The 16011-nt window shown below is 38.4% G+C and overlaps 1 protein-coding gene across 5 annotated transcripts in view; it reads right to left on the reverse strand.

The window, feature by feature from the left end:
* The window catches only part of NCKAP5 (NCK associated protein 5), a 370644-nt gene that overhangs the window by 54915 nt on the left and 299718 nt on the right, over positions 1-16011 (reverse strand). For 4 of the 5 annotated variants that reach the window (XM_051810233.1, XM_051810235.1, XM_051810232.1 and 1 more), the window contains exons 11-14: positions 11003-11107; positions 7336-7527; positions 2992-6833; positions 2116-2293 (exon numbers count right to left, since the gene is read on the reverse strand). In XM_051810233.1, coding sequence (XP_051666193.1) covers positions 2116-2293; positions 2992-6833; positions 7336-7527; positions 11003-11107 — 4317 coding nt within the window. The remainder of the gene's footprint in view (positions 1-2115; positions 2294-2991; positions 6834-7335; positions 7528-11002; positions 11108-16011) is intronic. The other variant, XM_051810236.1, reaches the window with a different exon arrangement.

Genomic DNA, 16011 nt, shown 5'->3' on the forward strand with positions numbered 1-16011 from the left:
TGGAGGACAAGATGAAATATCACATATTGAGGAATCTTAAGGTATATCTCTTTCATAAGTTAACATTAATAACTGTAAGCACATTTTAAATCTCACTATTCTAGATGTCCTCGGTCTTTTGGCACTAGATATTTCTTTCAGGAATGAAGTGCCACAATAAACACGATATGAAACTCAAAAAAATGAAGCATATAATGTAAATTAATCTACAAAAACATATAAAAATACTTTGTTTCCCAGCTAACAAAAGAGTGTATGGTATAGCAGAGGTAATGCCTTTTCCCTATGACTAATATGTCCTTAAAAACTAAATAGTATAATTAGCATGTCTCTATTGTTTGTGTACAGTAAGGACAAGCTTTGTAGTTCCCTCATAAAATGAAGTGTGTTTCTTGAAGATATACTTAAAAACTATTACTGAAGAAGCTAAAAAGACTTCACAAAGTGACAGACAAAAAGCACAGCAAATTATTGCAGCATTAGAAAATAATAAGTTAGAAAGAAATTGTAGAAGCAATGTGTAGAGGTTTTTGTACTTCTGTACAGTGAAGATATACCCTGAGCTGTCAGGACCATATTAAATGGGGCATAGTTAAACTGAGTGGCTCTGATAAGGGGTTGTGCTTTGCTATCAAAGTTCTAGATCAGTTGGATTGAATTTCCTGCATATTGCACATTTCCAGACTTTCATTCTCTCTCTTTCCTTTCAGTGACACTACAAGGACAGCCTTAGATATGCTTATAATTTGTGGTTTTATAATGCAGGAGGCATCTACATTTTCAAAGAAGAGATGTTACGACAGGAGTCAGGAGGAAAGTTTTCAAACATTCATTTTGCATATGTTCCGTGTAAGTTTTAAAAAATGACCTTGCAGATGTTCTTAGGAAAGACATCTGTATTAAAGTAAAAATCCCCACATTTGCCTGAATTTGAAACCCCATATGGGATGCATCCTAGACATCAGTACTAAGCTAAGAGTTTCTCCAGTTCCCATTATGAAGCTTTTTGCAATGTTTTTGCAACACATCCAATAGAATTTGTGTTTCAAATTCTCTCAGAGGAAATAGTTGTATGTGCTGCACTTCAGTAACTCAGTTCTGTCAGAACAACAAAAGTAATAGCCTCAGTTTCATATTAAGCATTATATTTGGCAAAAGTTTCAAGAATTTTTGTTAAAATTGTGATTATGGTTAATAATCGTCATTATAATATGGTCAAGACAGCTATCAGGAATGAGAAAAGAATGCTATTGAGTTAAAGCATCTCTGTTCTCCTGGTGCCTGGACTTTGAAACATCATGGGAAAGGACCTTGCTAGGCAAGAAATTGCTCATTAAATTCTAAGGTTAATTAATAGAAGCTTCACAAGGAAGGGCACACATCCAGCCTGACTTCAAGTTACTGTCCTAGACTCTCTGTGAACACTTCCCAGTGCAGTAAAGCTAGTCACACAACCTTTCAAGAACCAGAATCTAGCAGTTAACAGAAAATAAAATGATTTTTCTTCTAAATTGCAACATTCCTACTCTCTGGGTAAATTAAATTATCAGGTACAGTTAGTATCTTATTGAAGTATAAGACTAACTACAGGGCATCAACAGGGAGGTTTTTAATGGCACAAAGAGAGAAGCAGGTCAAATGTATGTTTTTGCTTTTGAATACTCCCTCTTAAGTGACAAATATTCCCAAACATGGTCAAATACTTTGCCTTTTCCCTATCAGTCGTGCTCTTCTCAGCCTTAACGACTTCTATAATGTTCAGAGGAATGCTTAACACTGGCATGCAATTTTCAGGGAAAGGGGAAAAAAACTAAAAAAAAAAGAGAATGGTCCTATTACTTCACTCTACTACAGTATGATTATAACATCGTTGTTCATATATCTCCACTGGAATTGAATTGCCAGCAGAAGCAGTAGGATCTTCATGACTAGCTGTATAATGTGGCCTATAGTCAAGCTGTCAACTTTTGTATTAATTCACAATTCTCTAGCTACACAAAATCTTTCTATCTTATATATAAACAGTTGTTATCCTGTTTGCCTGTACTGGCGATAGAAAACACATCCAAAAGTTAAAAAGAAGGTAATAATGTTTTCATGTACTAAAGCACTTACCAGAGTCTGATTCTGCATTTCCATATCAGCTTTTGTGTTGCTGTTTTTCTTGTGGTTTCCTTGAGAGCTGATAGAGTTGCCATGAAGAGAGGAGCCCTGGGAGCTGCCCTTCGACACACTCCTGTAGGAAACATTATTTGATCCACTTTCTGTCTGCTGAGCTGCTTTCTTATCAACTCTGCAGGTAGAGAGTGATTCCTCTGATAAATTACATTGCCCTTCTTCAATCACTCTACTTTCCCATTCCTTTAATGTTTAAAGTAACCCCTCTGTATCTTTCTGTCTCTAGACCTTTGAGTGATAAATGTTTCTAACCAGCCTTGATCAAACCTGTCACTTGCAATTTCAGGTAGTATATCAATTTAGCCTTTCACATATAATGATTTATATTATATTTGGAACTGCTGTGGGGCAAACGTGAAAACGCAGTATAACAATTGCTAAGTTCTTCTGTGTCCAAAGGTTGTGGTAGCTAGAAATGTAATTAATTCTGACTAGTTACCAAATATATGCTTGCTGGTTACAATAGAGGAAGCTAGAATATATTAAAACATGTACCTTATTATCCACTATCTTTACATACCATCTACCTAGATTCTTGATTTCTGGAATCATTTGAATTTTTATCAACTTGGACGTAACTCGCCATTCTTTAATTTCAAAGACCAGCGGTTTGGTTAACAAAGTAACATGAACAAAATTATCATCTCATTATTAATGCTTTTTTTCCTGTAGAGATTAAAGTCCCAACGGTGTACCTACTGATTGCTACTGTGCATTCTTACTATAAAAGGAACATACATTGAACTTAGCATCTGGGCATCTGTAAAGCTGTAAGTACATCAATACATATCAATTTGTGTTCCAGAGTTTTACCTGTTTAAAAGCTCTTTCACAAAACTGTCTTTTGGTGAGTACGTAGCTTCAGTCGAACCTCTGACTTGTTCACAATCAATCTCACCGGTGGAGTCTTGGGAAGGTTTCATAATTTTGCTCTCCATGGCTAAAATGTCACCATTGTCTGTTTTCCTGTTAATTTCATTTTCTATTTCACAATGTTGTTCAGTTTTCTTTTTTTCTTTTCTTCTCTCTAATTTTGCCTGTTTAATTCCAAACCCTGAAACTTTTGCATCCTTTTTTTCTACCTTAGTTTTAGGAACATCAGTTTTTCTGCTACTCAGTGCTGGGAGCTTACTCTTTCGAAAACCAAACCAACTTGCTATAGAGGGCCCAGTCTTTTGTTTAGTCTCCACAGTGGGAGATTTGGTTTGTCCCTGACCCTTTTGCACATTTTCTTGGATGCACAACATGACTTTCTCCTCTATTGTAGGTTGCAGAGATGGTGAACCCAAAACATCATTAACCTTCTCAGAGGCTTCTGCTAATTTTAAAGACATTTGCTGCCTTTGTGATTTTGTTGCTTCCAGTTTATGAGGATATTTTATTCCATCGAAGCTTTGAAAGGACAAAATTTGTTTAGAAGATACAGTAGCTGATGCTTCTAACTCCAATTCTGCTGACAGAACACTTTTTTTACTTATAGCTTCGTGTTTAAAACTTTCAGTGCTCCTCTCACTCTGCATAGATCGGCTGCGTGCATCTTTCTGAGAAAATGGTTTGTTTCCATCACATTTTGAAGTGTTATGAAACAAGTCTACTTTTGAAGATGATTTGAAGGGTAGTTTGCTTGGGCTTCCATGCTGGCTATTGCAACTACTATTTCCCAGAGAACCTTGCCTAGGATAAGAATTTTCTGTGGGTTTAGTAGTATATAAAAGAGTCTCTGGTGTCACTGCTGACCCAGGAATAGCCTTGATTTGAAGTCCTTCCGTGGCTGAGTTCTGCCTGGTTAGAGAATTTCCTCTGTCAGAAGTGTTTGTAATAATTTGAGTCCGCACTTTTCCGAGACCTTCAGTCAGAGGGGCAGACGGCTTCTCCCCTGTTTGAATGCTAAAACTCTGACTACGAGCTTTTGCTCCATTCATGCCCAGAGCTGGCTTCAAGTGCGACTTGTTGCTAGAAGAAACAGATCTCTTAACTAATCTGTTTTCTAATCCATCTACTCTGTCTACCATCAAGTTGCAGTTTTCATGTGAATGAGGTGATGCTGTATCCGTGCTAAGTCCCACAGTAAAATTATTTTTTACTTCAGTATCAGACTTAGAGTCTTTTAATTCAGCATATGCTGCACCTCTGGTGCTTACACATACAGATTCACTTTGCTTGTACTTACTTGAACTCACATTACTTTTGGAAGCTGCATTTATGCTGTCTTTTTCCTGCTTCCCTGGTACAGTAGAGCTCTTGCGGAGAAGCTGGGGAGATTTGACAAATAATTTCAGTCCTACAGGAAGACGGGTTTTCATTCCTTTCTCGTTAGAGTTTTGAGAAGCGTGTGCAGGATCACTGGCACAAAACAGTGTTGGCGGGGATTTGTTTACCTGAGATAGTAAAGGCTCACTTGTGCTGGTTGTATGACCTTGAGGAGTTGTGGGGAGAACGTTTGGCATCTTTTGTTGCTGATCCACCCCACTGTCAGTGGAAGTACTTTTTTTCCTGGAATATGTGTCTTGTGAAGAAGTTGTTTCCAGTGACGGGCAACCTAGAGAAAAGGACCTGGCTGTTTGAAAATCTGTGCTGGAATAGTCACGATTCCTGTGGAGACCCAGCTGATTAGGGTTTTTTAGGCAGACTTGCTTTGTGGAAACTTTGGAAGGCCCTTTGCATGCACTATGGGATTGCTGAGATGTGCATTTATTTTGCATAATTCCTTCTGCATTTTCTTGAAGGTAAGATAATTCAATTTTGGCCCCAGAAGATACATTTTTTGCTTTCATTTCATAACTAGATTGATTGTGAAAGCCAGAGTTCATAGTTCCTTTTAATGGTGATGATTTCAGTATATTTTTTGTTGTTTCAGTGGGACCAGCTCCTCCTAACTTTACTGCTATAGGTGGAGAATGAGCATAATTAGGCCGAATCAACAGGGATGTTGACCTGCCAGGAGGAAGGGGTGGGGATGGAGATCGGGCTTCTACAGTTGCTAAATCACAATGAAAGTCTCTGGTTGGAGGTTCTCCATAGTTACTTGGCTCTTTAAGGTGCTGAGGCAACAGTGGTGATGCTGGACTCTGACTCTTTGGATACTTTGACCCGTCGCCTCTGCCTGGACGTTTCAAGTCAGGCAGGGGCTGGGCAGGGGGCTTTGGAACCTGAAAGTCAACTTTTGAGTCAAAATGACGAGGTGGACTTTGCGCTTTTTTGAATCTTGAAAGCTTTACAGGTGGCAGAGCAGGTGATTTTTCAAGGGCTGTGGGGCCCACCGATAGGGCTACAGGTGTCTCCCCACTCTCTGAGATCACAGTTTTTTGTGGAGAAAATTTACCTCTGCTGGGTATTTTAGTTACATTTGGCTTTTGACTGATTCCTGCATGCACAGTGGAGCTTGAATTGGCCTTGTATGATGCATCATACACTGGCTTCACTAGTTTTTGTCGTGAAGTATTTTGCAGTGTCACTCTTCCACAGCATGAAGATTCACTGCAGGTCATGGAGACAACTGTATTTTTATTCCCTGTATTATCTTCAAGATTATTTTTCTCATTTTCTTCTTCTGGTCTTTCTAAAGCAGTGTAGTTTCTAGCATTGGTTCCTGTCTGCAAATCAGTTATTCCCTGAGGTGTAAGTTCAGTGTATTCTGCACTGGACACAGTTTGTGGCTGGTTGATTGAAATCTCATTTCTTGTTACAGTGACAACTCCAGTTTGATGTGAGCTGAATTCAATAGGCTCACCATCCTCAGCATCAAATATTACTGTTATGCACTCTTCAGAGGAGGTCTTTTTTACAACCTTTTGTTGTTTAATGAAATTACATGTCTTCGGCCTAATGTCTGAGTGAACAGGTATCTGGTTTTCCTCTTTGTCAGTAGATACAAACTGAGAATTCTCCGTGACTTTGAGCACGTCAGAGGCCTTTGTGTACTTCTCAGTAAAGGGAGTTGCTAATAAATCTGATGGACTTTTCTCATCGCTGCTTTCTATATGCAGTTCATCCAAGACTTCATTGTCATCAGTATCTGAAAGCTGAAAATTAAGGTCTTTCCAGCCTATATTAGCATGGTTTTGATTTAACTGTAACTCAGGCGGCTTTGTTCTGGTGCATGATTTTACTTCTCCCTGAAATCCACTGACAAAACTAGTCAATTTTTCAGGTCTTTCCTTTGAATTAAAATATGAATTTCTTTCTGGAAAATGTTTCCTATCAGGATCCCAGTCAAAGAGACTGTCAGAAATGCTATGAGTTAATTTGTTACAATAGGTCCTGCAGTCTTTGCTTGGTAATTCCTGCAGCAACAGTAAGGAGGAAGAGTCATCATCTGCATCATCATGTGAATCTGAATCATAAGAGAAAGTTTTGTTATGTTCAATGCAAATACTTTCTATTTCCATTGGCTTACAATGAGTCTGTTCATTATGGCCACCACATTTAACTCCAGGGGAATATATTCCTTCGTTAGAGTTCATGCAATCTTTGTAACCCCATTTTGATATTACTGACGGTGATTCAAGTAATATTTTTTGCTTCTGTAATTTCTTCAGCCCTTCTAAGATGTGGTTTTCCTTGACACGAGTTGGAGGTAGATCATCGGCAGGACTCGAGAGGTTGCTTGGGAGCGAGGAACCGATGCTTATTCTTTTATCCCATCTCACGGATGACTGTTGAAACAAAATAAAGCTCACACATTACTCACAAGTGCTGTCAATAAAAGCGTTACCATATTGGTAAAGAGATATAGGAGTTGCATAAGGACATTACATTTCATCCATTGCTATTAAGAGCAAAGTTCTTTTTTAATAAAGGATTTCATAGGGGTGTGAAGGCTGCAGTGCATTTAAAACCTGTAGAAAGAACAATATGAATGGAAGGATTAAGATAAAGAAGAAGAGCAATTTGGACTATGAAAGACACAATAAATTTCAGAATTAATGAGGAGACTAAGCAAACTGGAGTGACAAAGGAATTGCTAAAAAAATTAAGTGGGGGGAGTGACAGGGAAGGAGATATTGCAGTGAGAGCTCTTACTGAGTTTAGTGGCAACTGTTTTCAATATAAAAGAGAGAAGAAAGTGAAAAAAAATTTCTGAAATAGGCAGCTTTTCCTTTAATCTTGTTTCAGACTAACTTAAGCTAATAAATTAAGAAAATTAATTTGATTTACCCTTCTGCTGCATGTCTTTCCATCATTCCAAGTGTAGGAGGAACCACTGGAATATTCACTGCAAGCACTTGAGAGGGAGAGTTCACTGCTGCTGCAGCTGCTCCGGGGATACAGGCGACTAGAACCTGTCACATTTAATTGACTCTGGCATTTCAAGACAGGTATACTGGATTTCACATTCTGCTGGCAATCCTAAAATATGAGAAGAAATAGAAATATCTTGTGGGTGGAAAAAGATCGTTTAAATTCCCCTTGATTAAGAATGGCAAAGAAAAAGCAAGTAAGCCACTGACACCTTCCTCTTACACTGATAGCATCTGGTAAATTTAATACAGAGAACTAAATCAAAAATTGCTAACAATTTCATTTCCTCAATGGTTTCTTCTTTATTCTTGAACTAGTATTCTGCTCTTCTTTTGCTAAAGATTATTCTATTTGAATTATGCTCTATACATAAGCAGCGTGCTCTGGTAAGATACAGAAAACAAAGTTATAAGAATACAAGTACATCTTGACAACTGCATTATAGCCCCACAATTTAACAGATGAGGCTGTATACCATGGACAAGGTAAATTAATTTAGTATCCTGAGCAGAATTTCCACTGAGAATGGAATCTCTCCATTACAGTCTAATTTTGGTTTCCTATCTAGTTCAAAGCTTTGTCTAAGAAACTCTCTGACGTAGGACAATCCATCTTTGTGTCGCTTGCAGACAGCTGAAGCCTCTTGCTTATGCAATTTATTGACACTTTATGGCTGCCTTTAGTACTTGTGTAGTTATCGCCCCTCTCCAAATGCAATTTCAGCTGACTGTGACTAAGTGCCAGCTTTGAGGAAGAGAGTAATGAAGAGTAGATAGCACTTTAGGTAAAATATTAAACCTCTGTAGGAGTATCTGGGATGCCTTTAATTTGTTTTCGAACTAATACTCTTGTGCCTAACAGCGTTTGAGCTTCTTTAATGTTAAGTACTTGCACTATTCTGTTGTGCTATTCTCCAGTTTCCTTACAGAATCAGACATCTTTTTAATTATCAGGAACACCAGACATGACTACATGAAAAAAGGTTGTAGAGAGGTGGGGGTGGGTCTCTTCTCCCAAGTGGCAACTGATAGGACAAGAGGAAACAGCCTCGAGTTGTGCCAGGGGAGGTTTAGATTGGATATTAGGAAAAATTCCTTCACCAAAAGAGTTGTCAAGCGTTGGAGCAGGGAAGTGGTTGAGTCACCATCAGTGGTTGAGTCACTGGAGGGATGTAAAAGATGCGCAGATGTGGCACCTGAGGACGTGGTTTAGTGTTGGACTTGGCAGTGCTGGGTTAATAGTTGGACTCAATGATCCTAAAGGACCTTTCCACCCAGTGGTGGGTTAATGATTGGATTTGATGGTCTTAAGGGTCTTTTTCAACATAAATGATTCTATTATTCTATGACCATTTCATAAAACTTTCCTTTGGATTTCATTAAGGCAAGCTGAAACAATATTTATTGAAAGCTGAAACAATATTGATTGGGGTTTTTTTATGCAGATATACCTGAAATTAATTTTGCTTAATGAAGAATTTACCTTTACATTCAGGAAGAAACAAGAAATCTGAATTTATTGAATCCATAAGACAATTATCAAAAGTGTGTACACCGCAGACATGGTGTACATGCAAATCTCTGGAACAACGCTTGGTTTGTAGGCACTTCTCATACGGTGACATGTTTTTTTGCCTTCTGCTAATTTCTTCCATTTATTCCCCCATGTCCTCCCATTCATTAATACTAGGGTTGAATCTTTTTTCAGCTGAATGGGAGAGAGCAGAATTTTTATTGCTGAGGAGTTCATCAGTACAGCTGTTCATTGCTCAACTGACATCATAATGTTCTGTTTTTGACAAACCTAACTACAGGGCAAATCATTATTCTTTGTCACAGGCAAAACCTATGAATGGGAAAATCACTTAGAGGCAGCAAGAGTACAGTTCACCTCTGGGAGTTATTGGTACATGTTCTCCTAGGAAGTCAAATGGATGCAGAAGGAATAGCCTTTAAATCCACTGGCTCTGGGAAGAATACATCTTTCAGCATCAGAGGCAGGCTGATGTCTGTTTCTTTGGCTCTGAAGCAGACTTTTTCGCTTTGTTGAGAGAAATTAGTCTTTATTTCTGACATGGTGGTTCCCATGGGAGACCCTCTCTCGTCAGCTTCCTCAGCTGTGACGGCGCCATTCCCGGTAAGGGTGACTGTGCAGAGGCCAATGGCAGCATCTGCTTGTTCTGGCTATTTCATTGCATTTCAGCTGTTGCACTGGAAAAACATGTCCTGTCAAATTCCTGCCCCTCATACTGGCCTATGTCCCAGCCATCATAGTGTTTAAGGGAAGGATGCCTGTAAATCCTTTCCTTTAAGAGTCTCCTGTAGGAGAAAAGAGCCTAGTGACAAGTACTGCTTTCCTGTCATCTTCAGCTAGTCTGAGCCTCTCCTTCCCCTCATTTTGTTTCCTTTGCACCTAAGAGAGGAGAAAGGCATATGGTCCTGCAGTTTCAGCAATGAAAAAAAAATGGAGATGCCTAAGCAAAAGAACAGTGTATTACTGTAATCATCTTTAATGTTTTAGAGAGGAGAAAATGTGACAAAAACATCATGTCACTCCACGTTCTGAAGTAGGATATCTACTCAATTTCTAGATTGCATTCAGATCGCTCATAAGAGTGGAATTTTCTCCTGCAATTTGCCTTTATTCTCTAAATTATCCAAGAGAGTATTTTGAATAGCATGTTTATGATGCATTAATTAAATACATTTAACTTGCACATGGGTTTATTAACTGACATGTTGAAATTTTAATTTTTTGTAATCATGATTCTTTAGTCATTACCTTTAATGAAATTAGAGTAAAAAGGCCTGAATGTAGTATTATTGCTTAAAAACGTAATTTTCACTAGAAATCACAGAAAATTGAAAGAATTGGACCATTAAAGACACAAAACTCTATATTAGAAAAGCCTAACCTGAAGGCTTAATTAAATGTAATGCAAAGAGTAGTTAGCATTTTTGTGAACCTTTGAAACAATGCCTTTTCATTAAAGTATGTATTACAAAGGAGATTACATTTTTGTTGACACTACTATACTTCAAGATCAAAGGCACAAGCAGGTTCAATGTTCTGTTCTTGTACTCTTTGTTTCCCTCTATGTGACTTTTGTTTTTTAAGCTGCTTTTCTCTTTGACAATGAAACATGAAAGCCACGCTGGCTAACGTTTTGCCAAATAAGCACAAAGCTAACTCTGTCTGAAAAAAAAATGCAGAGCCCATGAATTTTTAAAAGTTCATACATAATATATCATAAAAGTAGAATGAATAATACGGTGCATGGGCTTTAATAAAAAGCTCCTTGACCATTTCTCAGAGATTCTGAGATGTAATCAATAGCCAAAAAGGTATACTGGGGACATTGCTAAGATTTACGCTTTTTTGCACACAGTGACACTATCTGCTTACTATATCAACTGAGGACACAATATTGAATTTCAGAGAACAGAAGGAAGTAGAAGTATTGTTATCTGTCTCAACAGGGTTTCAATTCAGAGATCAGCTTTATGGCTCATCCCTGGCATCAGACTTCAGAGGCAAAAAGGAGGTTCCAAATGAGGGGTACAAGGACAGCACAAACACTCACGTGAATCTGAGCATCAGCACTTCGAGCTTGCATCAGGCTTCTGTTCCGTTCTACTTCTGAAAGCAAATCCCCAGATGAGAGGTCTAAGATGCGTGAATGGAGTTTCTGGGGGGGCAGAAGGGAACGAGCAAAGCATAAGCATTTGTCAAATATGCAGCAGATCAGCATTTTTAAAATTCCAAACTCTGCTGTTCAATTTCAAGGGAAATGAAGACCCCGAGGTAAAAGAGGATTTGTTCCAAGTTGAAACGTTGCTCTTTGTGCTTACTTAGTCCAAGACTTCCTGTCTGGAGAACAGATCATTCTTCATCCAAAACAAACTCTACTTTTTCTTCTAGTCACTGTTTTGCAACTTATCATTACTTCACGCGCAACAATGACAAATGAACTAGTCCCACCATTATCCATAGAGTTTGACAGGCTTCAGGAAAAAAGTATAAAAATGAACTACAAAATTAACATTTATAAATCAATCAACATGTTAATGTTGTTTTATTTACGAGCTGTTACACCTTGCTTGAATGATTGCAAAAGTGACCCTATTTTTAACCAGCATTGATCTTCTGAAGGCCTCCTCTGCACACATTTTAACTCAAAGTCATTAATGTCATCTGTTAGGAACAATTAATGTGAATAGAAAATAATTGCATCAGGGAACTAGGGACTCAGAGGATTTTGTGCATTAATATTCACATGCTGTTCAATTATATACACAGTTCTGTTTTCAGTTTTGCTTGGGAGGATGGCTGTGCTTGTGCCTTTCCCTCCATGTTCACCTGTATACGAATTCTAAGGATTTCAGCAGGCATTAAGCCTGACTTGTTTTAATTGCAGTTTCAATAAAATCCATGATTGATGTGAATGTCTTGGCTGATGACTTCAAGAGAAGAAATATCTGCAGTCTTGTAAGTCCCTGGGCCAACATACCATGTAACAGGCAGTATGGATCTGACTCACAGTCCATTGAAATCAATGAAAATGGACTAAAAAAAATAATTAAAAAACAAACAAACTTTGGGTCAGGTTCTTCTTGTTTTCCTATTAATTCTCCAGGCTTGCAACTTAAGAGACCACATCTACCCCCTGTTCAGCACCAGGATGCTCAGCTTAGAGGAACAAATGGTGCAGACCCTGCCAGGTGCTTTGCCAGGGGACCCTGTGGAGGATGCAAACCATGGAGATTTGTCAAGGCTGTGTTAGTGTCTCGTCCCCCTGTCCATCCGAGAAGACTGGTCAAAGACCAAAAAAGAATCTGCAGCCACAAAAGCCTTTACACACTGTGCAGTAGCAGCAATAGCAAGACAGTTCTTTGCAGGGCCCTGAAACATGAGTCATACAGTATCTTACACCCAACCACTCCCCAGCCCGCTCTCTTGGTACTCACTGCAGAAATTAATCTGCCAGAGAACAAAGCAGGCGGCTGTTCCTACAGCCTCTATTATCTGCATGCTGTGCTTCAGGGATCTATTCCAGAAAACTTAGCAAGTTTTTTTAAAAACTACTAATTATGTATTTGGGAGTCATTTCTCAAGAGTCGCATATTCATCCAGGATTCTTTAGGAGGTATGATCTGTTGCAGAAGGATTTTTGAGAATATTTTCAATGATCAATATTCTGTAAAAGCGTATTTTGTCCAATATATTGTTCAATAGATTGAAATGCTACAAGCACTCAGTATCCAAGATAACGTTTCATTATAAATATTAACTCCATCCAGGCTATGTGTTTCTTAACGTCAGTGATCCTATTTCCTAGTACTTCAGCATGCACCTTTCAAAGTCTTACTACTAGCAGTACTGTCAGCTGTTTGTTCAAGATTTAAGCTCCAGGTAAAAGCTTCGCAAACTCACAGTTTTACTGACTTTGTACATTTGTTACTCTTGACAATAATTCCAACTGCATCACTGAACCACCAGAGAATTCCACTGCTTTCAGAACCAAGAGTCACTGTTGCTATGAACAAGTGGTGTATTCGTCCTTTGTAGAGGAATGAATTACTTTTTCCAGTGAAACCAGTCACCTGAGATATTTTAGTGGAAGTTAGAATAGTCAGATCTGTGCATTAGAGTTGATGACTGGGGACATCTGAGATGGATGCACATTTATAGTTGAACATTTATTTTCCCAGAAAAAAGGTATCATAGAAATAGTGTTATAGGAGTTTTACTGTTGTAAAACTGTCTTCCTATTTTTCCAGCAAGTTATTTAAATACTTTATTACTTAAAATGGAACATATATGCAGCTCAGTAAGGGAAATTAAATATTCCCTTACAATGTCATCTAATGGAATTTAGTGTGCTGGTGTTACTGTCTGTGTCAGACATCAGAGCAGAGATCAGCCCAGTTGGAGCAGGCAGAAAACAAACAATTTTTGGCAAATGATCAGACATAGCCCAGCAGAGCAGGCTGGAAACAGCTCTAGGTTATGGGGGTCCCTCCCACTGGTTCAGTGACCAGAGGGGCTGGGCTGCACAGGGGTCATGCTGTGTTTGAATCATCTTTGCCAGGGTTAAACTCTATGACACTATAAAACTGTAATAACAAAGGTGAATCAGCAGACAGAAATGATTAACAAAGAAGGAAAGTGTGTTCTCAAGATGTATAATGTGATTTTATTTCTGTATCAAACAAGATCATCACATTGGGAATATTCCTCCCCACACATATGCAAATAAACTAACAGACACAGCCAGCACAATGACTAGCATTAACAAACAGCATAATAAAGTTTGAGATCATTAATTAACTATAATCACATAGCACTGAGGCAAGTCATCCAATTACAAAAGAAAAGGATAAGAAAATTATTTTTCTTTCCTTTATTTTTCCTTTCTCCATTTTCAAACTCAAAAATGGGAAAAACTAGTATTTGTTAAAAAAAACTCATTAATGATCCATTTAAAATCAAGTAACAGATTGCGCTAACTATGTATCTTCATTTTGATTTCTTCTCAGATACACAAAATGTACTGTGTCCTTTACGGTTATTTTCAGATGACAGTCACATAACTAGATCAAGGAGTTACTGCTGCCTTGAAAATGGTACAGTATTAAAATCACTGCTGATGCTATCATGATACAGTGCAACAAAAGGCAGACCACAGCACAGAATGACTTCCACAGAAAAGATCACACCAGTTTAAATGAATATTTAAATATGAAACCAAGGGGTTACAACTATAAATTCAAGTTATCTGCCCTATTTGTTGGTGCCCTATATAATGATAGGGGGAAACTGGGTAATACTTATAGACCTTGGGGAGTGTCTGGGCCCCTCTGAAAGCAAGAAAGAATCAGGATCATTGGACTGCAGACAAGAAAACCCTTATGGAAGTGAATACAGCACGGACTGGGCCAACTTCCTTGGAAATTACCCTGTGCTGAGTACTGCCAGGGTAGGTGTGGACTAATAACTTCATAGCATCTTGACTGGACCCACATCTCTCCAGAAAGTGGGTGATGAGAGGCTCAGAGGGTGAGGCAGAACATAGGGGGCCTCTTTGCAGCTGCCTATGACCAGTAGAAGAAAAACTCCTCCTTCACTTGTGAGACTGATGCAGAAAAGGCCATGCCCTTTGTGGCTCAATGTCGAGATTAACTCCCATAGCCCACATGGAAAATAAAAACAAAGTAATTGATAATTTAGGTGGAATCCTATTATTTCAAGTGCAATAGGAAATACAATTATCTGGCAGGAGATAACTGATCCATCAAACAGCAGGCCAGTTCCCCCTCCTCCAGCAGCATCCTTATTAAGGCTTTCTAGGAAGATAAAAGAAAACTACTATCTGCTGGCAAGAGGCAATATTACAGAGAGACTCCCCTAACTATTGTGCCTCTTGACACATCTGTGCAGAGTATCCATCAGTTCCCATCTCCTTTCTGAACGTCTAATGGCTTGCAGCTTTGCCAGAACAGTTTTCAAAGAATTATGCCAAACAGTACACAGCCTCCAATATTGGATGAGATAATTGCTATTAAATCAATTGGCTTTGCTTTTCTCACATAAGCCAAAGTCCATCATTCACAAGAAAAGAATTCTCTCTAGGTACTAAGGAGACATTTTCATCCTGGTGCTCCGTGCCAGAGCATGTTTGTTTGGGGTGTGTGGCCCTCTCCTGTCTTTCCTGTTATCCAGGTGATCACAAACCTGAACAGGCACATTCTGGACTGCTCTCCTCTATAGCCTGGCCATTGCAATTGGGCTGGCAGGGACTACTTGTTCTGCAGCCTTCACACCACTCATTTTTAATAATTATCTGCACAGAGAATATTCCCCTCAAGTCCACAATCAACAACACCACTGCTGCAAATTTACTTCTGTAGTACTAAATGAGTTAAAAAGCATAAAAGAAGTGCAATACAAGAAGAGTGCTGGTATAACAATATAGGTGTACGAGAGGCTCATGAAAGACAAGAGCTCTTTCTAGTTGGCTGTTTTGTTCACAATCATCTGACTTATCTCACTTTCCTGTTCCCTTGTTCATCTTTAACTGCCATATCCATCAGAAGCATCTATGAACAAACCACATCTAGCATCAGCTTTAGTTTCAAAGATCTTACAGAAATAGTAGTCTATACTACATTTCCATTACACATAGATAGCAGACCACAGAAGTAAAAAATATTATTAGGTGTGCTATTACATACTATTAGTTTATGTGGAAGTATAATCTTTCATGAAACAAAATCTGAATTTTTGTAGTCCTTAGATAAATTCCAGAGAGGATGTTCAGCTGGAGATGAGAAAACATCCTTCACCTATTCCATCATAAATTACCCAGATTAGGAAAATGCGCTGTTCAAAACACAAAGTCTGAATTTCTCATCCACTAAATATTCTGGAACTAAGAAGAAAATTAAGTATAGTTCAGGAAAAAATAATAAAACCTCTGAAAGTAGAAATAGACTTTGCCTTCAGACAAATAAGAGTTTGCAATACATATGCTTTTGACATATGGTAATTCTGCTTTTTAAAGCGAACAGAACTAGTAGTTGTCAAAAAAAG

The sequence above is a fragment of the Manacus candei genome, unplaced genomic scaffold, assembly GCF_025592945.1.
Source record: "Manacus candei isolate 608988 ecotype Guabito, Panama unplaced genomic scaffold, ASM2559294v1 h1tg000077l, whole genome shotgun sequence".
NCBI classification, from domain to species: Eukaryota; Metazoa; Chordata; class Aves; order Passeriformes; family Pipridae; genus Manacus; species Manacus candei.